The sequence below is a fragment of the Coregonus clupeaformis genome, chromosome 16, assembly GCF_020615455.1.
Source record: "Coregonus clupeaformis isolate EN_2021a chromosome 16, ASM2061545v1, whole genome shotgun sequence".
NCBI classification, from domain to species: Eukaryota; Metazoa; Chordata; class Actinopteri; order Salmoniformes; family Salmonidae; genus Coregonus; species Coregonus clupeaformis.
The window spans coordinates 50418155-50445753 of NC_059207.1; the positions used below are offsets into that span (position 1 = coordinate 50418155).

The 27599-nt window shown below is 42.9% G+C and overlaps 2 protein-coding genes across 5 annotated transcripts in view; both read right to left on the bottom strand.

Moving 5' to 3' along the window:
* Positions 1-6575: 6575 nt before the first annotated feature.
* Positions 6576-25167, bottom strand: LOC121585067 (coiled-coil domain-containing protein 183-like). 2 transcript variants are annotated; one of them, XM_041901415.1, is made up of 13 exons: positions 24934-25167; positions 24193-24311; positions 23819-23986; positions 18606-18710; positions 12327-12449; positions 11911-12078; positions 11513-11570; positions 11136-11236; positions 9194-9354; positions 8902-9007; positions 8505-8630; positions 7001-7088; positions 6576-6813 (listed from the first exon to the last, which is right to left on the bottom strand). In XM_041901415.1, the coding sequence occupies exons 1-13, from the start codon at positions 25004-25006 to the stop codon at positions 6683-6685; spliced, it is 1527 nt and encodes a 508-aa protein (XP_041757349.1). In that variant the 5' UTR covers positions 25007-25167; the 3' UTR covers positions 6576-6682. The 2 variants fall into 2 exon arrangements, with proteins under 2 accessions (XP_041757349.1, XP_041757348.1); XM_041901414.1 differs by having other exon boundaries at positions 8848-9007.
* Positions 25168-25233: 66 nt separating this feature from the next.
* The window catches only part of LOC121585065 (patatin-like phospholipase domain-containing protein 7), a 21086-nt gene continuing 18720 nt past the window's right edge, over positions 25234-27599 (bottom strand). For all 3 annotated transcript variants that reach the window (XM_041901412.2, XM_041901413.2, XM_041901411.2), the window contains exons 33-35: positions 27532-27599; positions 27322-27446; positions 25234-27016 (exon numbers count right to left, since the gene is read on the bottom strand). The exon at positions 27532-27599 is cut by the window's right edge and continues 17 nt beyond it. In XM_041901412.2, the coding sequence (XP_041757346.2) occupies positions 26972-27016; positions 27322-27446; positions 27532-27599 (238 nt within the window). In that variant the 3' untranslated portion in view covers positions 25234-26971. The remainder of the gene's footprint in view (positions 27017-27321; positions 27447-27531) is intronic.

Below are 27599 nucleotides of genomic sequence, written 5' to 3' on the forward strand. Positions count from 1 at the left end.
CATCACATAGATTATTTTGGTTGAAATGACATGGAAACAACGTTGATTCAATCAGTTTTTGCCCAGTGAGAGCAAGGTGACTTTTCTTAACACTTGGTGAACCGTGGCAAATTCATTCCAACCAGTCTTTTGGCTTGATCTTGTATACATGCAATTAACAATGTAAATCATATTTTGGTCACCAGATTGAGAAAGCATTATTGAGTTGGCTGATCTTTAGTCTTGTGTAGCCAGCTGCCATCATCTGCTGTTCGCTCCAAGAAGCCAGGAAATCAAGGCTTCCTGCCTCTGAATAGGTCAACCCAGGTAGTATTAAACAGGCAATCTGAATCCCAGATTGCCCCTTTAAATTCATTGCCTCTCACTTTGTCAGTCCATATATCAGGTCAGGGCTGTGTGAACTCACAAAGGAGCTCTATAGGAGGATGAGAGAGAGGGAGAGTCCGCGCCAGCGGACACAATCACATAACCAGATCTGGGTACCCGGCAGTAGAAAGCACAGGCATTTATAAAGGAAAACTCAATTTAGCTGCTCAATCATTCTCGCTCTGATCCAACAACATGCCACCTGATGTCATCTCTGTGTGTGTGTGTGTGTGTGTGACACCGCCATGGTGGTACGCTCAGCTTCCTCTCACTCTAACCTGCTGTCAGCGGGTTACTTTCCTTGTCAACAAGGCTTAACTACTGTACTGTCCCCTAGCCGTCTGGGGACGGCTCTGATCCAGGTGGATGTCATTATCATTACCCATAGACAGACACACACACAGACTGACACAGACACATGCACACACACGCACACACACACACACAGTCCTGCTGTATTCTCCTCCACATCGTACTGTTACACAGAGGACCTTACCAACTACAGCAGGTAGGAGACTGCCACATACCGGAGAAAGCTAAGGAGGAATTAGGTTTTACTGCGGGATGTGTCCTAAATGGCACCCTATTTCCTATATAGTGCACTATTTTTGACTAGGGCCCATAGGGCTCTGGACAAAAGTATAAGAAATAGTGTACCCTTTGAGATGCAGCCTGCATGATTCATACAGTATCTGACACGTTATGCCAACTTTGTGTGACCTGTCCACGGTATTAGTCAGTTCAGAGAAGTGAGAAAATCTGGCAAGGTGTGGTGTGGTGAATCTGTAATGCTGCACAATGAGTCAGGTCTTCACTGTTCATCTTTCAGACAAGAGTTTTGAAGAAGAGACATAGATCAGCATTCATTACATCTATGATTTGACAAGCTTTAGCTTTGAAACATGTCAAGGTCATTCTCCTGACATAACTGTAGGAGAGAGAGAGAGAGAGAGAGAGAGAGAGAGAGAGAGAGAGAGAGAGAGAGAGAGAGAGAGAGAGAGAGAAATATACAGCAGGCTATCAATGTTGATTAATTGATCATGTAGGAGATATCAAGAAGCTTGATTTTAGTCTGGCTATTCTCTTCCCTAGACACCACAGGAGGTTGGTGGCACCTTAATTGGGGAGGACGGGCTCGTTGTAATGGCTGGAACAGAATCAGTGAAATGGTATCATATATTGTATACTGTATATCAAACACATGGTTTCCATGTGTTTAATGCCATTCCATATGCTCCGTTCCGGCCATTATTCTGAGCCTTCCTCCCCTCAGCAGCCTCCTGTGCTAGACACTCATCTCTTACACGTTCTCCCACTACACAGGCACCAGACAATACAACCAATGAAGTAGTTCTCCCACTACACAGACACCAGACAATACAACCAATGAAGTAGTTCTACCACTACACAGACACCAGACAATACAACCAATGAAGTAGTTCTACCACTACACAGACACCAGACAATACAACCAATGAAGTAGTTCTACCACTACACAGACACCAGACAATACAACCAATGAAGTAGTTATCCCACTAGACAGACACCAGACAATACAACCAATGAAGTAGTTCTCCCACTACACAGACACCAGACAATTCAACCAATGAAGTAGTTCTTCCACTACACAGACACCAGACAATACAACCAATGAAGTAGTTCTCCCACTACACAGACACCAGACAATTCAACCAATGAAGTAGTTCTTCCACTACACAGACACCAGACAATACAACCAATGAAGTAGTTCTTCCACTACACAGACACCAGACAATACAACCAATGATCCAAACCAGTGATCACATACAATACAGCTGAGTCAGCAGCACTGGTGGAAAGATCTTTACAGCTGGACAACTGACCATGCTATACCAAGAGAGACATTGGAAGAAGTTAAAAGTTAATCTAAACCAACAGTCCCTCAATTTGTGTCAATACGGTATAGAAAATGTCAATTAAATTAAAGCCATGCCTATTGGACGGAGAGTAATCAATACATTGTGTTTTCTGCATACACTTATTAGGTCTGTCATTGATTTTGGTCTGAGTCTCAAATGGCATCCTATAGGGCTCGGGTCAATTAGTAGTTGACTATATTGGGAATAGGGTGCCATATGAAACACTGCATACTGTACCCTTGGTTCATTGATTTGATCGTGTGGCCTGACTGACTGAAGCAGCGTGCCACTGTCATCACCACATCTTAATTACTCAGGGGGCCAATTGGCCATTTGTGCTGTACATATCGCATGTGAGCCGGAGGGGCTCTCTGACTGGAGCTGCCTGCATAATTGATGATATGGGATGCTGGAGGAGAAGGAGGAGGTGGAGGAGGTAGGGGGAGAAAGAGGAGAGTGTTGTGGTGAGTGATGATGGGGGGTTTGAAAATGGGAGCAAGGCAGGCCACTAAAACAAATTTCATTAATACTGTCCTTAGTGTTTTAGCCATATTGCTAGCTATCACTATTGCTCTCTCAATCATTATGTTCTACTTACTCTACCAGGGGGTTCTGTATGGACTTGATATACTTTATGATCTAGTGTGTTTCTCTTTCTTCCGAAGGCTGACATACAGTGCCTTCAGAAAGTATTCACACCCCTTTTACTTTTTTTACATTTTGTGTTACAGAGATTTAGTGTCACTGATACACACACAATACCCCATAATGTCAAAGTGGAATTTTGTTTGTAGAAAACTTTCGAAATTAACAAAAAATGAAAAGCTGAAATGTCTTGAGTAAGTAAGTATTCAACCCCTTTGTTATGGCAAGCCTAAATAAGTTCAGGAGTAAAAATATGCTTAATAAATCACATAATAAGTTGCATGGAATAATAGTGGTTAACATGATTTTTGAATGACCACCCCATCTCTGTACCCCAAACATACCATTATCTGTAAGGTCCCTCAATTGAGTAGTGAATTTCAAGCACAGATTCCAAACCAGGGAGGTTTTTCAATGCCTCGCAAAGAAGGGCACCAATTGGTAGATGTTTAAAAAATAAGAAAGCAGACGCTGAATATCCCTTTGAGCATGGTGAAGTTATTAATTACACTTTGGATGGTGTATCAATACACCCAGTCACTACAAAGACACAGGCGTCCTTCCTAACTCAGTTGCCGGAGTGGAAGGAAACTACTCAGGGATTTCACCATGAGGCCAATGGTGATTTTTAAACAGTTAGAGTTTAATGGTTGTGATATGAAAACTGAGGATGGATCAACAACATTGTAGTTACTCCACATTACTAACCTAAATGACAGCATGAAAAGAAAGAAGCCTGTACAGAATAAACATATTCTAATACATGCCTCCTGTTTGCAACAGGGTATTTAAATCGGCATGAAAATCTATGGAAGACTTGAACATGGCTTTCTAGCAGTGGTCAACAACCAACTTGACAGAGCTTGAATAATTAAAAAAAAAGAATAATTGACTAATATTGTACAATCCAGGTGTGCAAAGCTCTTAGAGACTTACCCATAAAGACTCACAGCTGTAATCGCTACCAAATGTGTTTCTAACATGTATTGTCTCAGGGGGGTGAATACCTAATCAAGATACAGTATACTAGTGTTTTATTTCAAACCAGGGAGGTAGCTTAGTGGTTAAGAGCATTGTGCCAGTAACCGAAAGGTCGCTGGTTCTAATCCCCGAGCTGACTAGGTGAAAAATCTGTCGATGTGTCCTTGAGCAAGGCACTTAACCCTAATTGCTCCTGTAAGTCGCTCTGGATAAGAGCGTCTGCTAAATGACCTATTTATTATATTATTATTTGTATTTTTAATATAAAGATTTTCATGCAACATAAAAATGTTAGAATTCTTCTTCCACTTTGACGTTACAGAGTGTGTTGTGTAGATCGTTGACCAAAAAATGTGGAAAAAGTCAAGGGGTGTGAATACTTTCTGAAGTCACTGAACATACTGTATATACATACACACACATATTATATATACAGTACCAGTCAAAAGTTTGGACACACCTACTCATTCAAGCGTTTTTCTTTATTTTTACTATTTTTTACATTGTAGAATAATAGTGAAGACATCAAAACTATGAAATAACACATATGAAATCATGTAGTAAACAAAAAAGTGTTCAACAAATCAAAATAAATAGCCACCCTTTCCCTTGATGACAGCTTTGCACACTCTTGGCATTCTCTCAACCAGCTTCATGAGGTAGTCACCTGGAATCCATTTCAATTAACAGGTGTGCGTTCTTAAAAGTTAATTTGTGGAATTTCTTTCCTTCTTAATGCGTTTGAGCCAATCAGTTGTGTTGTGACAAGGTAGGGGGGGCTATACAGAAGATAGCCCTATTTGGTAAAAGACCAAGTCCATATTATGGCAAGAACAGCTCAAATAAGCAAAGACAAATCACAGTCCATCATTACTTTAAGACATTAAGGTCAGTCAATCCGGAAGATTTTCTTGGCCCAAGCAGGTCTCTTCTTCATATTGGTGACCTTTAGTAGTGGTTTGTTTGCAGCAATTTGACCATGAAGGCCTGATTCACACAGTCCCCTCTGAACAGTTGATGTTGAGATGTGTCTGTGACTTGAACTGCAATTTCTGAGGCTGGTACCTCAAATGAACTTATCCTCTGCAGCAGAGATAACTCTGGGTCTTCCATTCCTGTGGCGGTCCTCATGAGAGCCAGTTTCATCATAGCGCTTGATGGTTTTTGCGACTGCACTTAAAGAAACTTTCAAAGTTCTTGACATTTTCCGCGTTGACTGACATTCATGTCTTAAAGTAATGATGGACTTTAATTTCTCTTTGCTTATTTGAGCTGTTCTTGCCATAATATGGACTTGGTCTTTTACCAAATAGGGCTATTTTCTGTATACCCCCCCCCCTACCTTGTCACAACACAACTGATTGGCTCAAACACATTAAGAAGGAAAGAAATTCCACAAATTAACTTTTAAGAAGGCACACCTGTTAATTGAAATGAATTCCAGGTGACTACCTCATGAAGCTGGTTGAGAGAATGCCAAGAGTGTGCAAAGCTGTCATCAAGGCAAAGGGTGGCTATTTGAAGAATCTCAAATATATTTTGATTTGTTTAACACGTTTTTGATTACTACATGATTCCATGTGTGTTATTTCATAGTTTTGATGTCTTCACTATTATTTTACAATGTAAAAAAAAGTTAAAAAAACTAAAAAAAAACTGGAATGAGTAGGTGTGTCCAAACCTTTGACTGGTAGTGTATATTTATACAGTTTACACACACACACACACACACACACACATATACAGTATATATATATACTGTATATATCGGTCTCTTCCCTCCAGGAGGAAATAGTTTAAAATGCATTCTAATTGGCACCATATTGGCACCCATTGGGCTCTGGTCAAAGTAAAGCACTATAAAGAGCTTAGGGTGCGTCATTTGGGACGCAACCTTAGTTTGGTTAGTTCCAGTTCCAGATACAGCAGCTCCCTAGTCGCTGTATCACCTGCCTCAGCCTGTTTCAGCCTTCATGTCTCACGTTGATCTACTCTATGCATGACCCAGTTACAGTATTATATTATATTGACTACTTTTTCTCAGTCACATGCCAATCCATGTCTCCATCTTTCTGATCCAATTTCACCTAAATAACTGTCTAACTAATCAAGGTTCACTTTCTATTGTGTGTATATTCCTGAAGGGGGAATCATTCATTCTGTAGGTTTATAGCCTTTTAAACAGAGGGAATATAAAACCAAGCCATTAAGCAAGATGACCACTGCCCCTCCCCTCCCACACTCCTTTTTCACCTCCCTTACTAGTTCATCTCATCATCAGATTCTTCCAACACTTTCATATTCTTCTGCCTTTCATATTCAATCACGGTTCCATATCCCTCTCTCCGTCTTACACACTCAACACTTCAGAATGTTCTACTTAATGCCAACACCCAATGGTTTATGAGAGAGGTGCAATCTCACACTATTGCACTCCAGCTCAGTGATTTTCCACGGTTTCAATATATACCAGATTATGTATTTTATGAATTGCCATGTCAAGGTATGCAGGTGTTACCTAAAAAAAAACAAATTAGTTGTTTGTCTAATTGCAGAGAGGACAGAGAGATTGAAAAAACATAACTTTGTGTTAATTAGACCTTACTCTATTCTCCATTATTTGTGACCCTACCAAATCCTTAACATAGCAGTAAGAAACTCAGATATAAAGTACAACAAAGAAAGTAAAATCATACTATGAGTCTGTTTATTATTTCCTCAGCCTTACTCGCTGTAGGATGAAGAGGGCCACAGCTGTCAGGCTGTCTGTTCCTTCTCTCTGAAACGTGTCTCTAGCTCTTCTTGGTGCCCCTCTGGGCTTTCTTCTTTGGCTGGTGGGCCTCGATCAGCTGGATGCTGCGACGCTTGATCTCCTCACGGGTCAGGGAGCAGTCCTCCTCCAGACTGCGGAACTGGAATGTGTCTGAGACGGAAGAAAGGAGCAGGTGATAGAGGAGCTATTAGACACAACCAGCAACAAGAAAACACTATTAGCAAAGCACTAAACATCCATTATGCAAACATACAGGAATAGCTACCAGCTGTTAATAAGCTGTTGTTTACAATAGACTTAAAGCCATGCATAACCATACATCCAAGAAAAAGCATACCTTCTGAGGCACTGTTGTACACAGGGCTGCTGGCCCTCTTGAAGTTCCTGGGCTCCATCATGGTGCTCTGCTCCAGAAAGCTCCACACCTGAGGTGAGAGGGGTGAGACCAGATGGGTGAGACCAGTGGGGTGAGGGGTGAGACCAGAGGGGAGAGGGGTGAGACCACAGGGGTAAGACCAGAGGGGAGAGGGGTGAGACCAGAGGGGTGAGACCACGGGGGAGAAGGGTGAGACTACAGGGAAGAGGGGTGAGACCAGAGGGGAGAGGGGTGAGACAAGAGGGGAGAAGGGTGAGACCACAGGGGAGAGGGGTGAGACCAGAGGGGAGAGGGGTGAGACCACATGGGAGAGGGCTGAGACCAGAGGGGTGAGACCACAGGGGAGAGGGGTGAGATCACAGGGCAGAGGGGTGAGACCAGAGGGGAGAGGGGTGAGATCAGAGGGGTGAGACCAAAGGGGAGAGGGCTGAGACCAGAGGGGTGAGACCACAGGGGAGAGGGGTGAGATCACAGGGCAGAGGGGTGAGACCAGAGGGGAGAGGGGTGAGACCACAGGGGAGGGGGTTTGAGACCACAAGGGAGAGGGGTGAGACCAGAGGGGAGAGGGTTGAGACCAGATGGGTGAGACCAGAAGGGAAAGGGGTGAGACCACAGGGGAGAAGGGTGAGACCACAAGGGAGAGGGGTGAGACCACAGGGGAGAGGTGTGAGACCACAGGGGAGAGGGGTGAGACCACAGGGGAGAGGGGTGAGAAAAAGAGGGGTGAGACCACAAGGGAGAGGGGTGAGACCAGAGGGGAGAGGGGTGAGACCATAGGGGAGAAGGATGAGACCACAAGGGAGAGGGGTGAGACCAGAGGGGAGAGGGGTGAGACCACAGGGGAGAGGGGTGAGACCACAAGGGAGAGGGGTGAGACCAGAGGGGAGAGGGGTGAGACCATAGGGGAGAAGGATGAGACCACAAGGGAGAGGGGTGAGACCAGAGGGGAGAAGGGTGAGACCACAGGGGAGAGGGGTGAGACCAGATGGGTGAGACCAGAAGGGAGAGGGGTGAGACCACAGGGGAGAAGGATGAGACCACAAGGGAGAGGGGTGAGACCAGAGGGGTGAGACCACAGGGGAGAGGGGTGAGACCAGATGGGTGAGACCAGAAGGGAGAGGGTTGAGACCACAGGGGAGAAGGATGAGACCACAAGGGAGAGGGGTGAGACCAGAGGGGAGAGGGTTGAGACCAGATGGGTGAGACCAGAAGGGAGAGGGGTGAGACCACAGGGGAGAAGGATGAGACCACAAGGGAGAGGGGTGAGACCAGAGGGGAGATGGGTGAGACCAGAAGGGAGAGGGGTGAGACCACAGGGGAGAAGGATGAGACCACAAGGGAGAGGGGTGAGACCAGAGGGGAGAGGGTTGAGACCAGATGGGTGAGACCAGAAGGGAGAGGGGTGAGACCACAGGGGAGAAGGGTGAGACCAGAGGGGAGAGGGGTGAGAGAACAGAGGGGTCACCTTCTCATGGTCAGCAGTGTTTTCCTCAATCTTCTCTGAAGCTGTGGTCTGCAGTGTGGGCAGACGGACACCAATTTCCCTCAGCTTCTCTGTGGCATCCAGATCCCCCAACTCCTTGGGAGAGTCCTACAACAACACAGAAACATTTGCTTTAGAATCCTCTCTATTCCTGAATAACATCACCAAGGGCTAGTTTATATAATGAGAACAGTAGTGGTCCAAGAACAGAGGCTTGAGGAATTCCCAAACAACATTTTCTGGCTGATAGGTGACTAGAGGGTTGTTTTTCTTTGTGACCAAGAAAGGGCCAGATGAGACTGAGCTGTCCATCTAAAATGGCTACCTTGACATGCACACAGCTAATCCTGAAGAACAAGTTGTTGACCCCCTGCTCTACCCCATGCAGCACGGATTGGGCCCTGCCCAGCTTGGCTTCCCATTGGCTGCAACGCTCCTCTTCCTGCTCAAGCTCCACCTGCATTTCCTCCTTCAGCTGCTCAAACCTTGAGAAAAACACAGAGGGTGAATCTAAATTGTATTTCCTTGATTCCTTGCATTCTCTCCTCGCCTCCTTTCGCAAAACCCATTGGAGAAGAAGGTCTGAGGCCTGAGATCTGAGGGACTTTCAGATTTTCTCCTCTATTTCTATGATGATACAGAAGTACTACTTTTCTGTGGCTCTACTGTACCTGTCAGAGCCGGGCCCGGCGCTGAACTTGAGTCGCGCGTACTGGAGCTCCAGGGCAGCCAGGGTCTCCATGCTCTGACTGACCAGCTCCTCACACTGGGTCATCTGAGTGTGCAGCTGCTCTCTGGTGGCCTGCTGAGAGACCAGCCGTGTCTCCAGCTCCTAGACAGACAGGTGGAGAAGTAGACACATACTCAGCTCAGAGAGACTACCGGCACCAGTATTCCTAATATTGAGTTGCACCCCCTTTTGCCCTCAGAACAGACTCAATTCGTCAGGGCATGGATTCTACAAGGTGTCGAGAGCCTTCCACAGGGATGCTGACCCATGTTGACTCCAATGCGTCCCACAGCTGTGTCAAGTTGGCTGGATGTGCTTTGGGTGGTGGACCATTCTTGATACACACAGGAAACTGTTGAGCGTGTAAAACCCAGCAGCGTTGCTGTTCTTGACGCACTCAAACCGGTGCGCCTGGCACCTACTACCATACCCTGTTCAAAGGCACTTCAATCTTTTGTCTTGCGCTTTCACCCTCTGAATGGCACAAATACACAATCCATGTCTCAATTGTTTCAAGGCTTAAAAGTCCTTCTTTAACCTGTCTCCTCCCCTTCATCTACACTGATTGAAGTGGCAACATGTGACATAAATAAGGGATCATAGCTTTCACCTGGATTCACCTAGTCAGCTATGAAAAGCCAACTGACATTTACTCCTGAGGTACTGACCTGTTGCACCGTCTACAACCACTGTGATTATTATTTGACCCTGCTGGTCATCTATGAATGTTTGAACAGCTTCAAGAACATGTACTCTTATAATCTCCACTCGGCACAGCCAGAAGAAGACTGGCCACCCCTTAGAGCCTGGTGCCTCTCTAGCTTACTTTTTAGGTTCCTGCCTTTCTAGTGAGTTTTCCCTAGCCAGCGTGCTTCTACATCTGCATTGCTTGCTGTTTGGGGTTTTAAGCTGGGTTTCTGTATAAGCACTTTGTGACATCTGCTGATGTAAAAAGGGCTTTATGAATACATTTGATTTGAGTCAGTCTATACCATGGATAGACCAGGTGTTCCTAATGTTATGTACACTCAATTTATATATGCAGTAAAAATAAAATGTGTTTTTAGTCCATATATTTTCCCTGACACCCAAAAGTACTCCTTACATTTCGAATGCTTAGCAGGACAGGAAAATTGTCAAATTCACACACCTATCAAGAGAATATCCCTGGTCATACCTACTGCCTCTGATCTGGCAGACTCCCTAAACACAAATGCTTAGTTTGTAAATTATGTCTGAGTGTTGGAGTGTGCCCCTGGCTACCTGTAAATAAATATAAACTAGAAAAACCGTGCCGTCTGGTTTGCTTAATATAAGGAATGTGAAATGATTTATACTTTTACTTTTGATACTTAAGTATATTTTAGTAATTACATTTACTTTTGATACTTAAGTATATTTTAAATCAAATACTTTTAGACTTTTACTGAAGTAGTATTTTGCTAGGTGACTTTCACTTTTACATTTTACATTTTCTATTAAGGTATCTTTACTTTTACTCAAGTATGACAATTGAGTACTTCTTTCACCACTGCCAGCGTGTGGATTGACTTTTTGTTCAGAGAGACTATCAGGCCAGGTACCAGGCCTGGGGTGTGTTTGAATACCTTTGCCTTTTCTATAGTGCCACACATACCGTAAGTGTTCTAATATATTACATTTAATAGAAACTACAACACCCCAGTGTGGTTAGATATTACTGCAACATAACTCAACAAAATTAAACAACTACATCACTGTGTCAAGGGAAAAAACAAAGGGCTGTTTGCAACAGTGGCTTATATTAAAAACGTAACATTAATGATAGGCAACATGTTGCTTATTAGAGTGCTTATTAGATATTGCACATAATAGGGCTAAATGATCCACGTGGGCCACCATACCTGCAGATCAGTGCAACTGAGCGCTTCTCTCAGAGCATCAATATCCTCCACCAGTTTGAAGATGGACTGTGGAGTAATGGAGGCTGCGGCCGTCTGCTGGGCTGCAGGAGGAGAATACAACACAGACACATATCATTTCATCAACAATCTCAATGCTGAACATAAGGAAATAAAATGTGAGCACCTGAAAACCAGCAGCACGCTGAATATGGATGTCATTGTATGTATGCACATTGCCTTTGCTCATGCAAAGTATGTATGATTCAGAATATTACTGCCTTCAAGATAGAGTACTATTTGGACATTGGTGATCTGATATTTACTGTATTTATTTTAATACATAAGTGTCTGTGGTGTAAGATCATCTGATGTAATACCTCTGATAGGAGCTGTATCTTCAGCCAGTCCCTCTCTGGCAGACGACCCTCTCCGACCCTATAAAACAACAACACTCACTGACTGCAATAGGCATTTAAGTGTCCCTCTTGACTAACATGTTCACTTTCAATCTGTTCTTTCATTCTCCTGTTCTCTCGCTGTTTCCCACAGGTCCATCCCATTCACTCTTTATTTGTCTTTCTTTCTTTCTTTCTTTCTTTCTTTCTTTCTTTCTTTCTTTCTTTCTTTCTTTCTTTCTTTCTTTCTTTCTTTCTTTCTTTCTTTCTCTCTCTCTTTCTCTCTCTCTCTGTTCCCCACAGGCCCATCCCTCTCTCTCCCTCCCTATTTCTCCCTCCATCTCTCCCTCCATCTCTCCCTCTGTCTCTTTCTCTCTCACCTGCTCTTTCAATTTCTGTGCTACTCTGCTGCTCCGTCGCTCTCCCTCCCTCTCTCTCTCCAGCCGACTCTCCACCTCCTTCTCTTTCACTCCCCTCCTTTCAGTCAACCCTTTCTCCATCATTCTGCGTTCCACCATTAGCTGCCTCTCCATATGAACCAGCTGACTCTGGTGGCGAAAGACAGACAGACAAACATACACACGTCATATAATTGTAGTGGGAAAAGGCATACTGGAATTCATGACAAGTCATGGCTGGTATTCAGATGAGCCTGACCTTTTTTCTCTTATTTTCTTCCCAATCATACTAAGACATGTAGCCAATGTGTGTAATACAATTGACAGCACTTACAAGTAAACATCCCACAATAGGCAAGTGGGAGCTAAAAGTTAATGGTCCCCCAGATTTGCCTTACCTTAGTGCAGTCCACAGCAGCCACTGCAGTGTGAGACATGTGGGCCACCTTTCCTAGCTCTGTCTGCCCGCTGACCACTGAGTTCTGCAGCTGATCCAGAGCCATGGGCATCTCACACACCTCCTGAACCAGGAACAAACGACCCAAACACGGGTCACAATGGAATTAGATTTGTCTGCTTCCCAAATGGAATCTATTCACTACTTTTAACCAGGGCTCATAGGGCTCTTGTCAAAAGTAGTGGGGTCCCATTTGAGACACAACTCTGCCAGTCCTACGTAGTCACACTGACTGGAGTATATCTCCCAAGGGAGACTTGAATTCAATGTTGACAATTTAATTTGATTTAATGTCCACAAAGAACGGCTGATAATAAGTATAATAAGATATAGGTTTTGGTTGAGAGCTTTTGTGAAAGAGCACAGTTAGAAAGATATGGCATATAGAAGCAAACCGGATTAACATCATGAAAATGATCGGAGAGGTTGAGGGTAGAGGAAGTTCAGGAGTAAAAACAAACAAAATAGAATTATTGTAAAATTGACTGTGTCCATAAAATGTATATAGTATGTATAAGCTGGAAGTAGAGGCATAAGCGTTGTTGTTCACTGGTTTACTCCAATTAGGGAAGGGGTGGTGGGGTTGGAAAGTAATAAATGGAAATATACAGTGGGGAGAACAAGTATTTGATACACTGCCGATTTTGCAGGTTTTCCTAATTACAAAGCATGTAGAGGTCTGTAATATTTATCATAGGTACACTTCAACTGTGAGAGACGGAATCTAAAACAAAAATCCAGAAAATCACATTGTATGATTTTTAAGTAATTAATTTGCATTTTATTGCATAACATAAGTATTTGATACATCAGAAAAGCAGAACTTAATATTTGGTACAGAAACCTTTGTTTGCAATTACAGAGAACATACATTTCCTGTAGGTCTTGACCAGGTTTGCACACACTGCAGCAGGGATTTTGGGCCACTTCCCCATACAGACCTTCTCCAGATCCTTCAGGTTTCGGGGCTGTCGCTGGGCAATATGGACTTTCAGCTCCCTCCAAAGATTGACTATTGGGTTCAGGTCTGGAGACTGGCTAGGCCACTCCAGGACCTTGAGATGCTTCTTACGGAGCCACTCCTTAGTTGCCCTGGCTGTGTGTTTTGGGTCGTTGTCATGCTGGAAGACCCAGCCACGACCCATCTTCAATGCTCTTACTGAGGGAAGGAGGTTGTTGGCCAAGATCTCGCGATACATGGCCCCATCCATCCTCCCCTCAATACGGTGCAGTCGTCCTGTCCCCTTTGCAGAAAAGCATCCCCAAAGAATGATGTTTCCACCTCCATGCTTCACGGTTGGGATGGTGTTCTTGGGGTTGTACTCATCCTTCTTCTTCCTCCAAACACGGCGAGTGGAAAAAAAAAAAAAAAGCTCTATTTTTGTCTCATCAGACCACATGACCTTCTCCCATTCCTCCTCTGGATCATCCAGATGGTCATTGGCAAACTTCAGACGGGCCTGGACATGCGCTGGCTTGAGCAGGGGGACCTTGCGTGCGCTGCAGGATTTTAATCCATGACGGCGTAGTGTGTTACTAATGGTTTTCTTTGAGACTGTGGTCCCAGCTCTCTTCAGGTCATTGACCAGGTCCTGCCGTGTAGTTCTGGGCTGATCCCTCACCTTCCTCATGATCATTGATGCCCCACGAGGTGAGATCTTGCATGGAGCCCCAGACCGAGGGTGATTGACCGTCATCTTGAACTTCTTCCATTTTTTAATAAAGCGCCAACAGTTGTTGCCTTCTCACCAAGCTGCTTGCCTATTGTCCTGTAGCCCATCCCAGCCTTGTGCAGGTCTACAATTGTATCCCTGATGTCCTTACACAGCTCTCTGGTCTTGGCCATTGTGAAGAGGTTGGAGTCTGTTTGATTGAGTGTGTGGACAGGTGTTTTTTGTACAGGTAACGAGTTCAAACAGGTGCAGTTAATACAGGTAATGAGTGGAGAACAGGAGGGCTTCTTAAAAAAAAACTAACAGGTCTGTGAGAGCTGGAATTCTTACTGGTTGGTAGGTGATCAAATACTTATGTCATGCAATAAAATGCAAATTAATTACTTAAAAATCATACAATGTGATTTTCTGGATTTTTGTTGTAGATTCCGTCTCTCACAGTTGAAGTGTACCTATGATAAATATTACAGACCTCTACATACTTTGTAAGTAGGAAAACCTGCAAAATCGGCAGTGTATCAAATACTTGTTCTCCCCACTGTATATATTTTTTAAGGATATATATATATGTATGTATGTATATGTATTTATATGTATGTATGTGTACAGTTGAAGTCGGAAGTTTACATACACCTTAGCCAAATACATTTAAACTCAGTAAATGATAAATGCTTAAATGTATGTGGTTGAGAATGGGTTATGGATGACATGTTTAAACCATGTTTAAGTATTAATTGATATGTTTTATAATGTGTTATGAAATGATAAAGGTAAAACAGAATGAACATGATTGATACTTTGTACTTCAGATATACAGTGGGGGGAAAAAGTATTTAGTCAGCCACCAATTGTGCAAGTTCTCCCACTTAAAAAGATGAGAGAGGCCTGTAATTTTCATCATAGGTACATGTCAACTATGACAGACAAAATGAGAATTTTTTTTCCAGAAAATCACATTGTAGGATTTTTAATGCATTTATTTGCAAATTATGGTGGAAAATAAGTATTTGGTCAATAACAAAAGTTTCTCAATACTTTGTTATATACCCTTTGTTGGCAATGACACAGGTCAAACATTTTCTGTAAGTCTTCACAAGGTTTTCACACACTGTTGCTGGTATTTTGGCCCATTCCTCCATGCAGATCTCCTCTAGAGCAGTGATGTTTTGGGGCTGTCGCTGGGCAACACGGACTTTCAACTCCCTCCAAAGATTTTCTATGGGGTTGAGATCTGGAGACTGGCTAGGCCACTCCAGGACCTTGAAATGCTTCTTACGAAGCCACTCCTTCGTTGCCCGGGCGGTGTGTTTGGGATCATTGTCATGCTGAAAGACCCAGCCACATTTCATCTTCAATGCCCTTGCTGATGGAAGGAGGTTTTCACTCAAAATCTCACAATACATGGCCCCATTCATTCTTTCCTTTACACGGATCAGTCGTCCTGGTCCCTTTGCAGAAAAACAGCCCCAAAGCATGATGTTTCCACCCCCATGCTTCACAGTAGGTATGGTGTTCTTTGGATGCAACTCAGCATTCTTTGTCCTCCAAACACGACAAGTTGAGTTTTTACCAAAAAGTTCCATTCTCCCAATCCTCTTCTGGATCATCCAAATGCACTCTAGCAAACTTCAGACGGGCCTGGACATGTACTGGCTTAAGCAGGGGGACACGTCTGGCACTGCAGGATTTGAGTTCCTGGCGGCGTAGTGTGTTACTGATGGTAGGCTTTGTTACTTTGGTCCCAGCTCTCTGCAGGTCATTCACTAGGTCCCCCCGTGTGGTTCTGGGATTTTTGCTCACCGTTCTTGTGATCATTTTGACCCCACGGGGTGAGATCTTGCGTGGAGCCCCAGATTGAGGGAGATTATCAGTGGTCTTGTATGTCTTTCATTTCCTAATAATTGTTCCCACAATTGATTTCTTCAAACCAAGCTGCTTACCTATTGCAGATTCAGTCTTCCCAGCCTGGTGCAGGTCTACAATTTTGTTTCTGGTGTCCTTTGACAGCTCTTTGGTCTTGGCCATAGTGGAGTTTGGAGTGTGACTGTTTGAGGTTGTGGACAGGTGTATTTTATACTGATAACAAGTTCAAACAGGTGCCATTAATACAGGTAACGAGTGGAGGACAGAGGGGCCTCTTAAAGAAGAAGTTACAGGTCTGTGAGAGCCAGAAATCTTGCTTGTTTGTAGGTGACCAAATACTTATTTTCCACCATATAATTTGCAAATAAATTCATTAAAAATCCTACAATGTGATTTTCTGGGGAAAAAAATCTCAATTTGTCTGTCATAGTTGACGTGTACCTATGATGAAATTACAGGCCTCTCTCATCTTTTTAAGTGGGAGAACTTGCACAATTGGTGGCTGACTAAATACTTTTTTTCCCCACTGTATGTCTGGATAGTGAATATAGTCAATACAGAGTGTGATTGTTCTTTAATGTACGTATGTACATAATTTTTTGAGTCACGCCACTAATAAGATACAGAGGCCCCATTTAGAGAAGCGCAAGTAGCCAACATGTGATAATGAAAATATGTTATTCATTCACATAGAGAGGAGTAACTACAGTGGGGGAAAAAAAGTATTTAGTCAGCCACCAATTGTGCAAGTTCTCCCACTTAAAAAGATGAGAGAGGCCTGTAATTTTCATCATAGGTACACGTCAACTATGACAGACAAAATGAGAAAAAAAATCCTGAAAATCACATTGTAGGATTTTTAATGAATTTATTTGCAAATTATGGTGGAAAATAAGTATTTGGTCAATAAAAGTTTCTCAATACTTTGTTATATACCCTTTGTTGGCAATGACACAGGTCAAACGTTTTCTGTAAGTCTTCACAAGGTTTTCACACACTGTTGCTGGTATTTTGGCCCATTCCTCCATGCAGATCTCCTCTAGAGCAGTGATGTTTTCGGGCTGTCGCTGGGCAACATGGACTTTCAACTCCCTCCAAAGATTTTCTATGGGGTTGAGATCTGGAGACTGGCTAGGCCACTCCAGGACCTTGAAATGCTTCTTACGAAGCCACTCCTTCGTTGCCCGGGCGGTGTGTTTGGGATCATTGTCATGCTGAAAGACCCAGCCACGTTTCATCTTCAATGCCCTTGCTGATGGAAGGAGGTTTTCACTCAAAATCTCACGATACATGGCCCCATTCATTCTTTCCTTTACACGGATCAGTCGTCCTGGTCCCTTTGCAGAAAAACAGCCCCAAAGCATGATGTTTCCACCCCCATGCTTCACAGTAGGTATGGTGTTCTTTGGATGCAACTCAGCATTCCAAACACGACGAGTTGAGTTTTTACCAAAAAGTTATATTTTGGTTTCATCTGACCATATGACATTCTCCCAATCCTCTTCTGGATCATCCAAATGCACTCTAGAAAACCTCAGACGGGCCTGGACATGTACTGGCTTAAGCAGGGGGACACGTCTTGCACTGCAGGATTTGAGTCCTTGGCGGCGTAGTGTGTTACTGATGGTAGGCTTTGTTACTTTGGTCCCAGCTCTCTGCAGGTCATTCACTAGGTCCCCCCGTGTGGTTCTGGGATTTTTGCTCACCGTTCTTGTGATCATTTTGACCCCACGGGGTGAGATCTTGCGTGGAGCCCCAGATTGAGGGAGATTATCAGTGGTCTTGTATGTCTTTCATTTCCTAATAATTGTTCCCACAATTGATTTCTTCAAACCAAGCTGCTTACCTATTGCAGATTCAGTCTTCCCAGCCTGGTGCAGGTCTACAATTTTGTTTCTGGTGTCCTTTGACAGCTCTTTGGTCTTGGCCATAGTGGAGTTTGGAGTGTGACTGTTTGAGGTTGTGGACAGGTGTATTTTATACTGATAACAAGTTCAAACAGGTGCCATTAATACAGGTAACGAGTGGAGGACAGAGGAGCCTCTTAAAGAAGAAGTTACAGGTCTGTGAGAGCCAGAAATCTTGCTTGTTTGTAGGTGACCAAATACTTATTTTCCACCATAATTTGCAAATAAATTCATAAAATATCCTACAATGTGATTTTCTGGATTTTTTTTCTCCACAATTTGTCTGTCATAGTTGACGTGTACCTATGATGAAAATTACAGGCCTCTCTCATCTTTTTAAGTGGGAGAACTTGCACAATTGGTGGCTGACTAAATACTTTTTTTCCCCACTGTATGTATGTTGACTATGCATTTGTGTCTGTATAAAAGGACAGCTCCGGTTCAGGGCAAGCAGTTGCTCCATGGAGCAAGCTCGGCTTTGTTATGCAAATATAGAAAGTCAAATTTTTGGATTCACAAGCTCCAGTCTCTTGAGAGATATTTTGAGTTGACTACTTTTGAGTCAAATATTTCTACGACAATGTATATATATATATATATATATATATATATATATATATTTGCGAGAAAAAAAAACATATGGGGGTTTGGAAGTGATGCAGACAATTACATTGATGGAAGTTACAATCTATCTGCAATATTAAAGCTGATCTACCCCCAAAAAAAAAAAAAAAAGAAAGAAAGGCTGATATCTGTGAATGTGTTAGTGTTACTCACCCGATGTAGGTGGTCGCAGACTCGCAGGTAGGTTTTTTGGATCCTCTCAGCCTCTGTGATTTTGATGGTCATCTTTTCTAGGCTGTTCTCCAGCTGTCTCACACGCTACCAAGGGAAAATACAATAGAAATGTCAACACACAAGAAAAATCTAAAACACACATTAGGCCAATGACTGAGCAGTTTAAATGCTTGGATCCTAGATCCTAGACATCATCCACTTGAGTCTTGTAACAAGTCAAGGTCACTCAATGTCAACTTTCAGCACCATGGACAAGGCCTGTGATTGCTTTATGCCTCTCTCCCATGTCAATATGCCTTGCTTATTGCTGTTTCACTTATTTCTTATTGTACTATTTCACTGTAGATCCCCCAGCCCAGCTAAACCTGCCTTAGATAGCTCTTTTGTCCCACCCCCCATACACGCGGAGACCGACTCAATTGGTGCCTCCAGTGATGCTATCTCCTTCATCGTTACCCAACGCTTAGGTTTACCTCCACTGTACTCCTATCCTTCCATATCCTTTTCTGTACATAATGCCCTGAATCTATTCTACAACGCCCGAAAACCTGCCCCTTTTTTTCTCTGTACCCAACGCACTAGAAGACCAGTACTTAAAGCCTTTAGCCATATCCTTATTCTACTCCTCCTCTGTTCCTCTGGTGATGTAGAGGTTAACCCAGGCCCTGTAGCCCCCAGTATCACTCCTACTCCCCAGGCATTATCATTTGTTGACTTCTGTAATCGTAAAAGCCTTGGTTTCTTGCACGTTAATATCCGAAGCCTCCTTCCTAAGTTTGAGTTATTCACTGTGCTAGCACACTCCACCAACCCTGATGTTCTAGCAGTGTCTGAATCCTGGCTTAGGAAGGCCACCAAAAATTCAGAAATGTCCATCCCCAACTACAACATTTTCCGTCTCGATAGAACTGCCAAAGGGGGTGGGGTTGCAATCTACTGTAGAGATAGCCTGCAGAGCTCTATCGTACTATCCAGGTCTGTGCCCAAACAGTTTGAGCTTCTACTGCTAAAAATCCACCTTTCCAGAAATAAGTCTCTCACTGTTGCCGCTTGCTACAGACCCCCCTCAGCCCCGAGCTGTGCCCTGGACACCATATCCCCAACTATATCCCCAACTTGGTTTCTCAAATGACTGCCTCGCCTGGTTCACCAACTACTTCTCAGATAGAGTTCAATGTGTCAAATCGGAGGGCCTGTTGTCTGGACCTATGGCAGTCTCTATGGGGGTGCCACAGGGTTCAATTCTTGGGCCAACTCTTTTCTCTGTGTATATCAATGACGTCGCTCTTGCTGCTGGTGACTCTCAGATCCACCTCTACGCAGACGACACCATTTTGTATACATCTGGCCCTTCATTGGACACTGTGTTAACAAACCTCCAAACGAGCTTCAATTCCATACAACACTCCTTCAGTAGCCTCCAACTGCTCTTAAACACTAGTAAAACAAAATGCATGCTCTTCAACCGAACGCTGCTTGCACCCGCCTACCCGACTAGAATCACTACTCTAGACGGGTCTGACCTAGAGTACGTGGACAACTACAAATATCTAGGTGTCTGGTTAGACTGTAAACTCTCCTTCCAGACTCACATTAAGAATCTCCAATCCAAAGTTAAATCTAGAATCGGTTTCCTATTTCGCAACAAAGCCTCCTTCACTCATGCTGCCAAACATGCCCTCGTAAAACTGACTATCCTACCGATCCTTGACTTCGGCGATGTCATTTACAAAATAGCCTCCAACACTCTACTCAGCAAATTGGATGTTGTCTATCACAGTGCCATCCGTTTTGTCTCCAAAGCCCCATATAATACCCACCACTGTGACCTGTACGCTCTTGTTGGCTGGTCCTCACTACCTATTCGTCGCCAAACCCACTGGCTCCAGGCCATCTATAAATCACTGCTAGGCAAATCCCCGCCTTATCTTAGCTCATTGGTCACCATAGCAACACCCACCCGTAGTCTGCGCTCCAGCGGGTATATCTCACTGGTCATCCCCAAAGCCAACACCTCCTTTGGCCGCAATTCCTTCCAGTTCTCTGCTGCCAATGACTGGAACAAATTGCAAAAATCTCTGAAGCTGGAGACACTTATCTCCCTCACTAACTTTAAGCATCAGTTGTCAGAGCACCTTACCGATCACTGCACCTGTACACAGCCCATCTGAAATTAGCCCGCCCAACTACCTCATCCCTATATTGTTATTTATTTTGCTCATCTGTACCCCAGTATCTCTATTTGCACATCATCTCTTGCACATCATTCCAGTGTTAATACTAAATTGTAATTATTTTGCACTATAGCCTATTTTATTGCCTTACCTCCATAACTTGCTAAATTGCACACTGTATATTAATTGTATTTCTGTTGTATTTTTTTTGATTTTTGTTTTGTTTTACCCCATATGTAACTCTGTGTTGTTGTTTTTATCGCACTGCTTTGCTTTATCTTGGCCAGGTCGCAGTTGTAAATGAGAACTTGTTCTCAACTGGTTTACCTGGTTAAATAAAGGTGAAATAAAATAAAATAAAAAATGTGAACTGATTGCCCCGCATCTATCCTCAAGAGTTCGTACTGCTTGGTGACCTAAACTGGGATATGCTTAACACCCCGGCCAACCTACAATCCAAACTAGATGCCCTCAATCTCACACAAATTATCAACGAACCTACCAGGTACAACCCTAAATCTGTAAACATGGGCACCCTCATAGATATCATCCTGACAAATTTACCCTCTAAATACACCTCCGCTGTCTTCAACCAGGATCTCAGCGATCACTGCCTTATTGCCTGCGTCCGTAATGGGTCCGCGATCAAACGACCACCCCTCATCACTGTCAAACGCTCCTTAAAACACTTTAGCGAGCAGGCCTTTCTAATTGACCTGGCCCGGGTATCCTGGATGGATATTGACCTCATTCCGTCAGTAGAGGATGCCTGGTTATTCTTTAAAAGTGCTTTCCTCTCAATCTTAAATAAGCATGCCCCATTCAAAAAATTCAGAACTAAGAACAGATATAGCCCCTGGTTCTCCTCAGACTTGACTGCCCTTGACCAGCACAAAAACATCCTGTGGCGTACTGCATTAGCATCGAACAGCCCCCGCGATATGCAACTTTTTAGGGAAGTCAGGAACCAATATACACAATCAGTTAGGAAAGCAAAGGCTAGCTTTTTCAAATAGAAATTTGCATCCTGTAGCACTAACTCCAAAAGGTTTTGGGACACTGTAAAGTCCATGGAAAATAAGAGCACCTCCTCCCAACTGCCCACTGCACTGAGGCTAGGAAACACTGTCACCACCGATAAATCTACAATAATCGAGAATTTCAACAAGCATTTTGCCGCCGAAATTGTCGCAACCCCTATTACTAGCCTGTTCAACCTCTCTTTCGTAACGTCTGAGATCCCCAGAGATTGGAAAGCTGCCGCGGTCATCCCCCTCTTCAAAGGGGGTGACACTCTAGATCCTAACTGTTATAGACCTATATCCATCCTGCCCTGCCTTTCGAAAGTATTTAAAAGCCAAGTTAACAAACAGATCACCGACCATTTCGAATCCCACCGTACCTTCTCCGCTATGCAATCCGGATTCCGAGCTGGTCATGGGTGCACCTCAGCCACGCTCAAGGTCCTAAACGATATTCTAAACGCGATCGATAAAAGACAGTACTGCGCGATCGATAATAGCCTTGGTTTCTCTAATGACTGCCTCGCCTGGTTCACCAACTACTTCTCAGATAGAGTTCAATGTGTCAAATTGGAGGGCCTGTTGTCTGGACCTCTGGCCGTCTCTATGGGCGTGCCACAGGGTTCAATTCTCAGGACGACTCTATTCTCTGTGTATATCAATGATGTTGCTCTTGCTGCTGGTGACGCTCGGATCCACCTCTATGCGGACGACACCATTTTGTATACATCTGGCCCTTCATTGGACACTGTGTTAACAAACCTCCAAACGAGCTTCAATGCCATACAACACTCCTTCCGTAGCCTCCAACTACTCTTAAACACTAGTAAAACTAAATGCATGCTCTTCAACCGAACGTTGCTTGCACCCGCCCACCCGACTAGAATCACTACTCTTGGCGGGTCTGACCTAGAGTATGTGGACAACTACAAATACCTAGGTGTCTGGTTAGACTGTAAACTCTCCTTCCAGACTCACATTAAGCATCTCCAATCAAAAGTTAGATCTAGAATCGGCTTCCTATTTCGCAACAAAGCCTCCTTCACTCATGCTGCCAAACATGCCCTCGTAAAACTGACTATCCTACCGATCCTTGACTTCGGCGATGTCATTTACAAAATAGCCTCCAACACCCTACTCAGCAAATTGGATGTAGTCTATCACAGTGCCATCCGTTTTGTCACCAAAGCCCCATATACTACCCACCATTGTGACCTGTACGCTCTTGTTGGCTGGCCCTCACTACATATTCGTCGCCAAACCCACTGGCTCCAGGTCATCTATAAATCACTGCTAGGCAAATCCCCGTCTTATCTTAGCTCACTGGTCACCATAGCAACACCCACCCGTAGTCTACGCTCCAGCAGGTATATCTCACTGGTCATCCCCAAAGCCAACACCTCCTTTGGCCGCCATTCCTTCCAGTTCTCTGCTGCCAATGACTGGAATGAACTGCAAAAATCTCTGAAGCTGGAGACTCTTATCTCCCTCACTAACTTTAAGCGTCAGTTGTCAGAGCAGCTTACCGATCACTGCACCTGTACACAGCCTTTCTGAAATTAGCCCACCCAACTACCTCATCCCCATATTGTTATTTATTTTGCTAATTTGCACCCCAGTATCTCTATTTGCACATCATCTTTTGCACATCTATCATTCCAGTATTATACTCAATTGTAACTATTTTGCACTATGGCCTATTTATTGCCTTACTTCCATAACTTACTACATTCGCACACACTGTATATATATTTTCTGTTGTATTTTTGACTATATGTTTTGTTTACCCCATATGTAACTCTGTGTTGTTGTTTTTATCGCACTACTTTGCTTTATCTTGGCCAGGTCGCAGTTGTAAATGAGAACTTGTTCTCAACTGGCTTACCTGGTTAAATAAAGGTGAAAAAAATAAATTAAATTTAAAAAATTTAAAAAGGCCATTCACGCGCTAACTCCACTAAGCAGTTAAAACTGTGTGTCCCCTATATAGTGTCACCTGGTCGTAGTGCTGCTCGTCATCATCCGCTATGGAGTCCAGCTCCAGGACCTTCATGTCCGGCTCCATCTCCAGCAGCTGTGACTCCTTGGCCCTGACAGCACACTGCAGCCTGTTGTGCTGCTCTGTCAGAGTACACTGTCGACGCTTCTCCCGCTCCACAATGCTCTATACGCGCACGCACACGCACGCACGCACACACATACACACGCACACACACACACACACATGCTGGCATATTATGTACAAGCTGGCATGTACAACTGGGCTATTCCAAAAATGAGATGCCTTCACAAAGCTAATATTGTCTATGCACAGGTCGCTACAAGCTTGCCACCTCCCTCTTTACCTGAGCTCAAGTTATGTAGGCCTACCTCCATTGATGGTCCAGGCTTGGGCAGTGACCTGCCCAGGGTGCTTCCACCTTGTGGAGATTTCTGATCATTCTCTAAGATCTCCTTTGCAGCACTGTACTCTGCCTGGGTCTGCCGCTCTGAACCCAAGTGGATATCATATACAGGGAAAAGTAATCAAACGACATACACTAGAGGGGTGAAAACTACAATCATTGCAATCTATAGAGCATTTCATGGGCAGTGGAGTACATTTCATGTATCATATATTCTGCAATACAATTATGTCAAGGTGTGACAGATAGCCATTCTATATATATATATGAATATATACAGTACCAGTCAAACGTTTGGACACACCTACTCATTCAAGGGTCTTTCTTTATTTTTACTATTTTCTACATTGTAGAATAATAGTGAAGACATCATAACTTTCAAATAACACATATGGAATCATGTATTAAACAAAAAAGTGTTCAACAAATCAAAATATATTTTATATTTGAGATTCTTCAAATAGCCACCCTTTGTCTTGATGACAGCTTTGCACACTCTTGACTGGTACACTATATATATATATATATATATATATATATATATATATATATATATATATGCTACAATGGTTTGTGATAAAACTTCACGACTATTAGAGTAGGCCTGTTATATTTTGAATGTGGAATATTATATGACTAATTCTATGATATTTACACTAAACGTGTACATTTATATAACTATTAGAAATACCGGTGTAACTTTTACCTAATTGCTGTATGCGGATTCGCTGCTCTTGCAGAGTCAGCATCTTTGCCTTCTCTGTATCCTTTACCTGCATACTGTCCTGCCTTTCGCTGTAATATGCATTTTTGTTTTATCGGCGCTTTTCAATAGATTTCTGCAACGAATAGAACCGTGTCATGGATCGACAGAATTCTATTTAGTCGTCATAATAAAACAGAGATACGTTTTATTACCTCAGGCACGTGAAGTAATAATGTAATGTAAACAGTAGCCTATCTTTAAATGCTATTATTGATCAGCATGTGAATAAAACTCGAGCAGTAATAGGAATAGGTAAAAGTCACCGCAATTTATTAGTCATTACACATCTCAAATATCAACACTAAATAGGCTACTAACAGCATATTCTTGTACCCAGACACTTTTGCCCAAATGATCAATAGCCTGGGGCCGAGGTTACTGACAACATAACATTGAAAAGCTTTGAACAGAGAAACAATATCCTATCGGCTGACATTTATTGTTAACTCATTTATGTCACCAATATATCAAGGTTTTATTATTAGTTAGGCTGTCTTGTACACATTCGCAGCTAAAAGCTGAATTGCAGTAGACAACAAAAGGAGATAAAAGTTATTTGAAGAAGAAGAATATTAGGTCGACCATTCAATCAACCAGTAATTAATTCATAATCAAGTCATTATTATTTTTAATCGGTTTTCAAATCATAAAAGACAAAACCCACTGGTCACAGACGTAAATTCAACCTCTATTCCAAGTTGGTTCAACATAATTTCATTGAAATGACGTGGAAATAATGTTGATTCAACCAGTGTGTGCTCAGCGGGAACCCTGTCAGTAGTGTTCCTAAAATCATATCAAAGTATGATCTATTTTCTGATAGTCCTCCACCTTTTCTACTTAGTAGTGTACCACAGATATTCCATAACCCTGACTAAAATCTCATTAAAAGGTCTACCCTGCTAAGGGAAGGTAGTCTAAAAAAGTGAAGGAGAAAAAACACATACAGTATGGTATCACTCACACATCCCTGATGATATGGCACTCAAGTTTCCTTCTAACAATGCAAATAACAATACTTCTGCTACATTCATTAAAGTTATAACTAGGGCTGTCAAGAGTTAATCAGTCATAACTGATAACATTTACTAGTCTAGTACCTAAAGTGATGAGGACATACATACACTCGAAACAACAATAAAATCATGCTATAAAATTATATGATTGTTTTGCAACCCAATCTAATGAGATTGATTGTAATAAGGAAATATGCAATCAATCAATCAATCACTATCAATCAGTCAGTCAAAAAGGAGCTGTTCTGTAACCACCATAAATGTGAAAGGCACACGGCAACAACAAAAAAAGAGAGTATAAAGTTGCATTGATATGCTTGCGTGAGAATGATAATATGGCCTTTGTTCATATAGTTCCATGATGTAACCACAGTATACTGAATGAAATGTAAATGCTATGACCTTGATCATAATACAACCTAACCTAAACATAACGGCTGAGAAATGATAAATAGTGTAGGTTGTATTCCCGATCTGAGGCTACCCCTGAATTCGCTACAATAGGTTTTGATCAACAGCAAGTTGGATCTGTGCAAATAGCAGCACATTAGAGAAGCGCTCTCACTGTGTATGTGCAGGTGAGGATGGGACCCAGCTTATTATGGTGTAATATATATGAATTGTGCTTATTTTGGATCCCTTACATGAACTCACAATTCATATTGTACATTCCACACCTCCCCTCTGGGTGTGTCATATGATATGATATTAGTGACATAATATACATCTCTGCTCCCTGATTGGGAAAATCCTTTTTGATGTCAAAGAGGTCAAAGTGTACATTTGTCCTTCATTAGTGTTTGGACGTCCTGTAGTGCATCTCCTAAAATAAAGAATAAAAATAGTGCATTTTGAAATGTCTAGACTGGCATTGAGGACTACTGTTAACCGGACAGAGAAACAGAGCATCATGAATATGATGGATGTTATGCATCATCAACACTGTCTGAGCGGTTTGGTGGTCATTTGCTTTGGTGACATCGGACCTTGATCTGAATCTCTTCATCCTGAGAAAGAATGAGAGAGAGAGAGATGCGAGAGAGCACGATAAAGAGAGAAGAGGAGGTGAGTAGTTAAAGCAGCACAGTCTCTTTCTGTTGTAGAAGATCAAACAAAGCAAACATTGGTTGTGTAAAACTGATCACTCAACATTCATTTTTTTTTTTTTATCTCTGGAAAATTACTTGGTATATTGTTTATTTACTAGTTAGCATAATTTTCCTAAAGGTAATCCTGGAGACTGCTTCAGTGGGTATATGTGTGCGTCCCAAATGGGAATAGGGTGCCATTTGGAACTCAACCTTGTACATACTGTGTCTGCAGTCTCCTCCCCCTCTGTGTGTTCCGCTCCACTGTTGGGATTAGACATGTCAAAGTCAGAGAGAGCACTCTCTATAGCCTCCTCATCATAGTCTGTTTGGTATTCATCTGATAACTCTGAGGGAGAGAGGAAGAGAGAGAAGGTGTAGAGAAAAACGCAGGAACTAGTTAGGTACAGGAAGTGTGTGTGTGTCCCTCTCACCTTCCACCAGGACTGGTTTTACAGGCTCAATTCGAGAGACAATCTCTGCCAGGTCAGTGAAGGAGGCA

Coding starts and splice junctions, on each gene's coding strand:
- LOC121585067 (XM_041901414.1), bottom strand. CDS start 25,006: ATGCAGGTAAAGGATACAGAGAAGGCAAAGATGCTGACTCTGCAAGAG. Junction 12,450..18,605: donor TCTGCGACCACCTACATCGG/GTGAGTAACACT, acceptor TTCCTGGTTCAG/GAGGTGTGTGAGATGCCCAT. Junction 8,631..8,847: donor TTAGCTGTGTGCATGTCAAG/GTAGCCATTTTA, acceptor GTGTTGTTGTAG/GACTCTCCCAAGGAGTTGGG.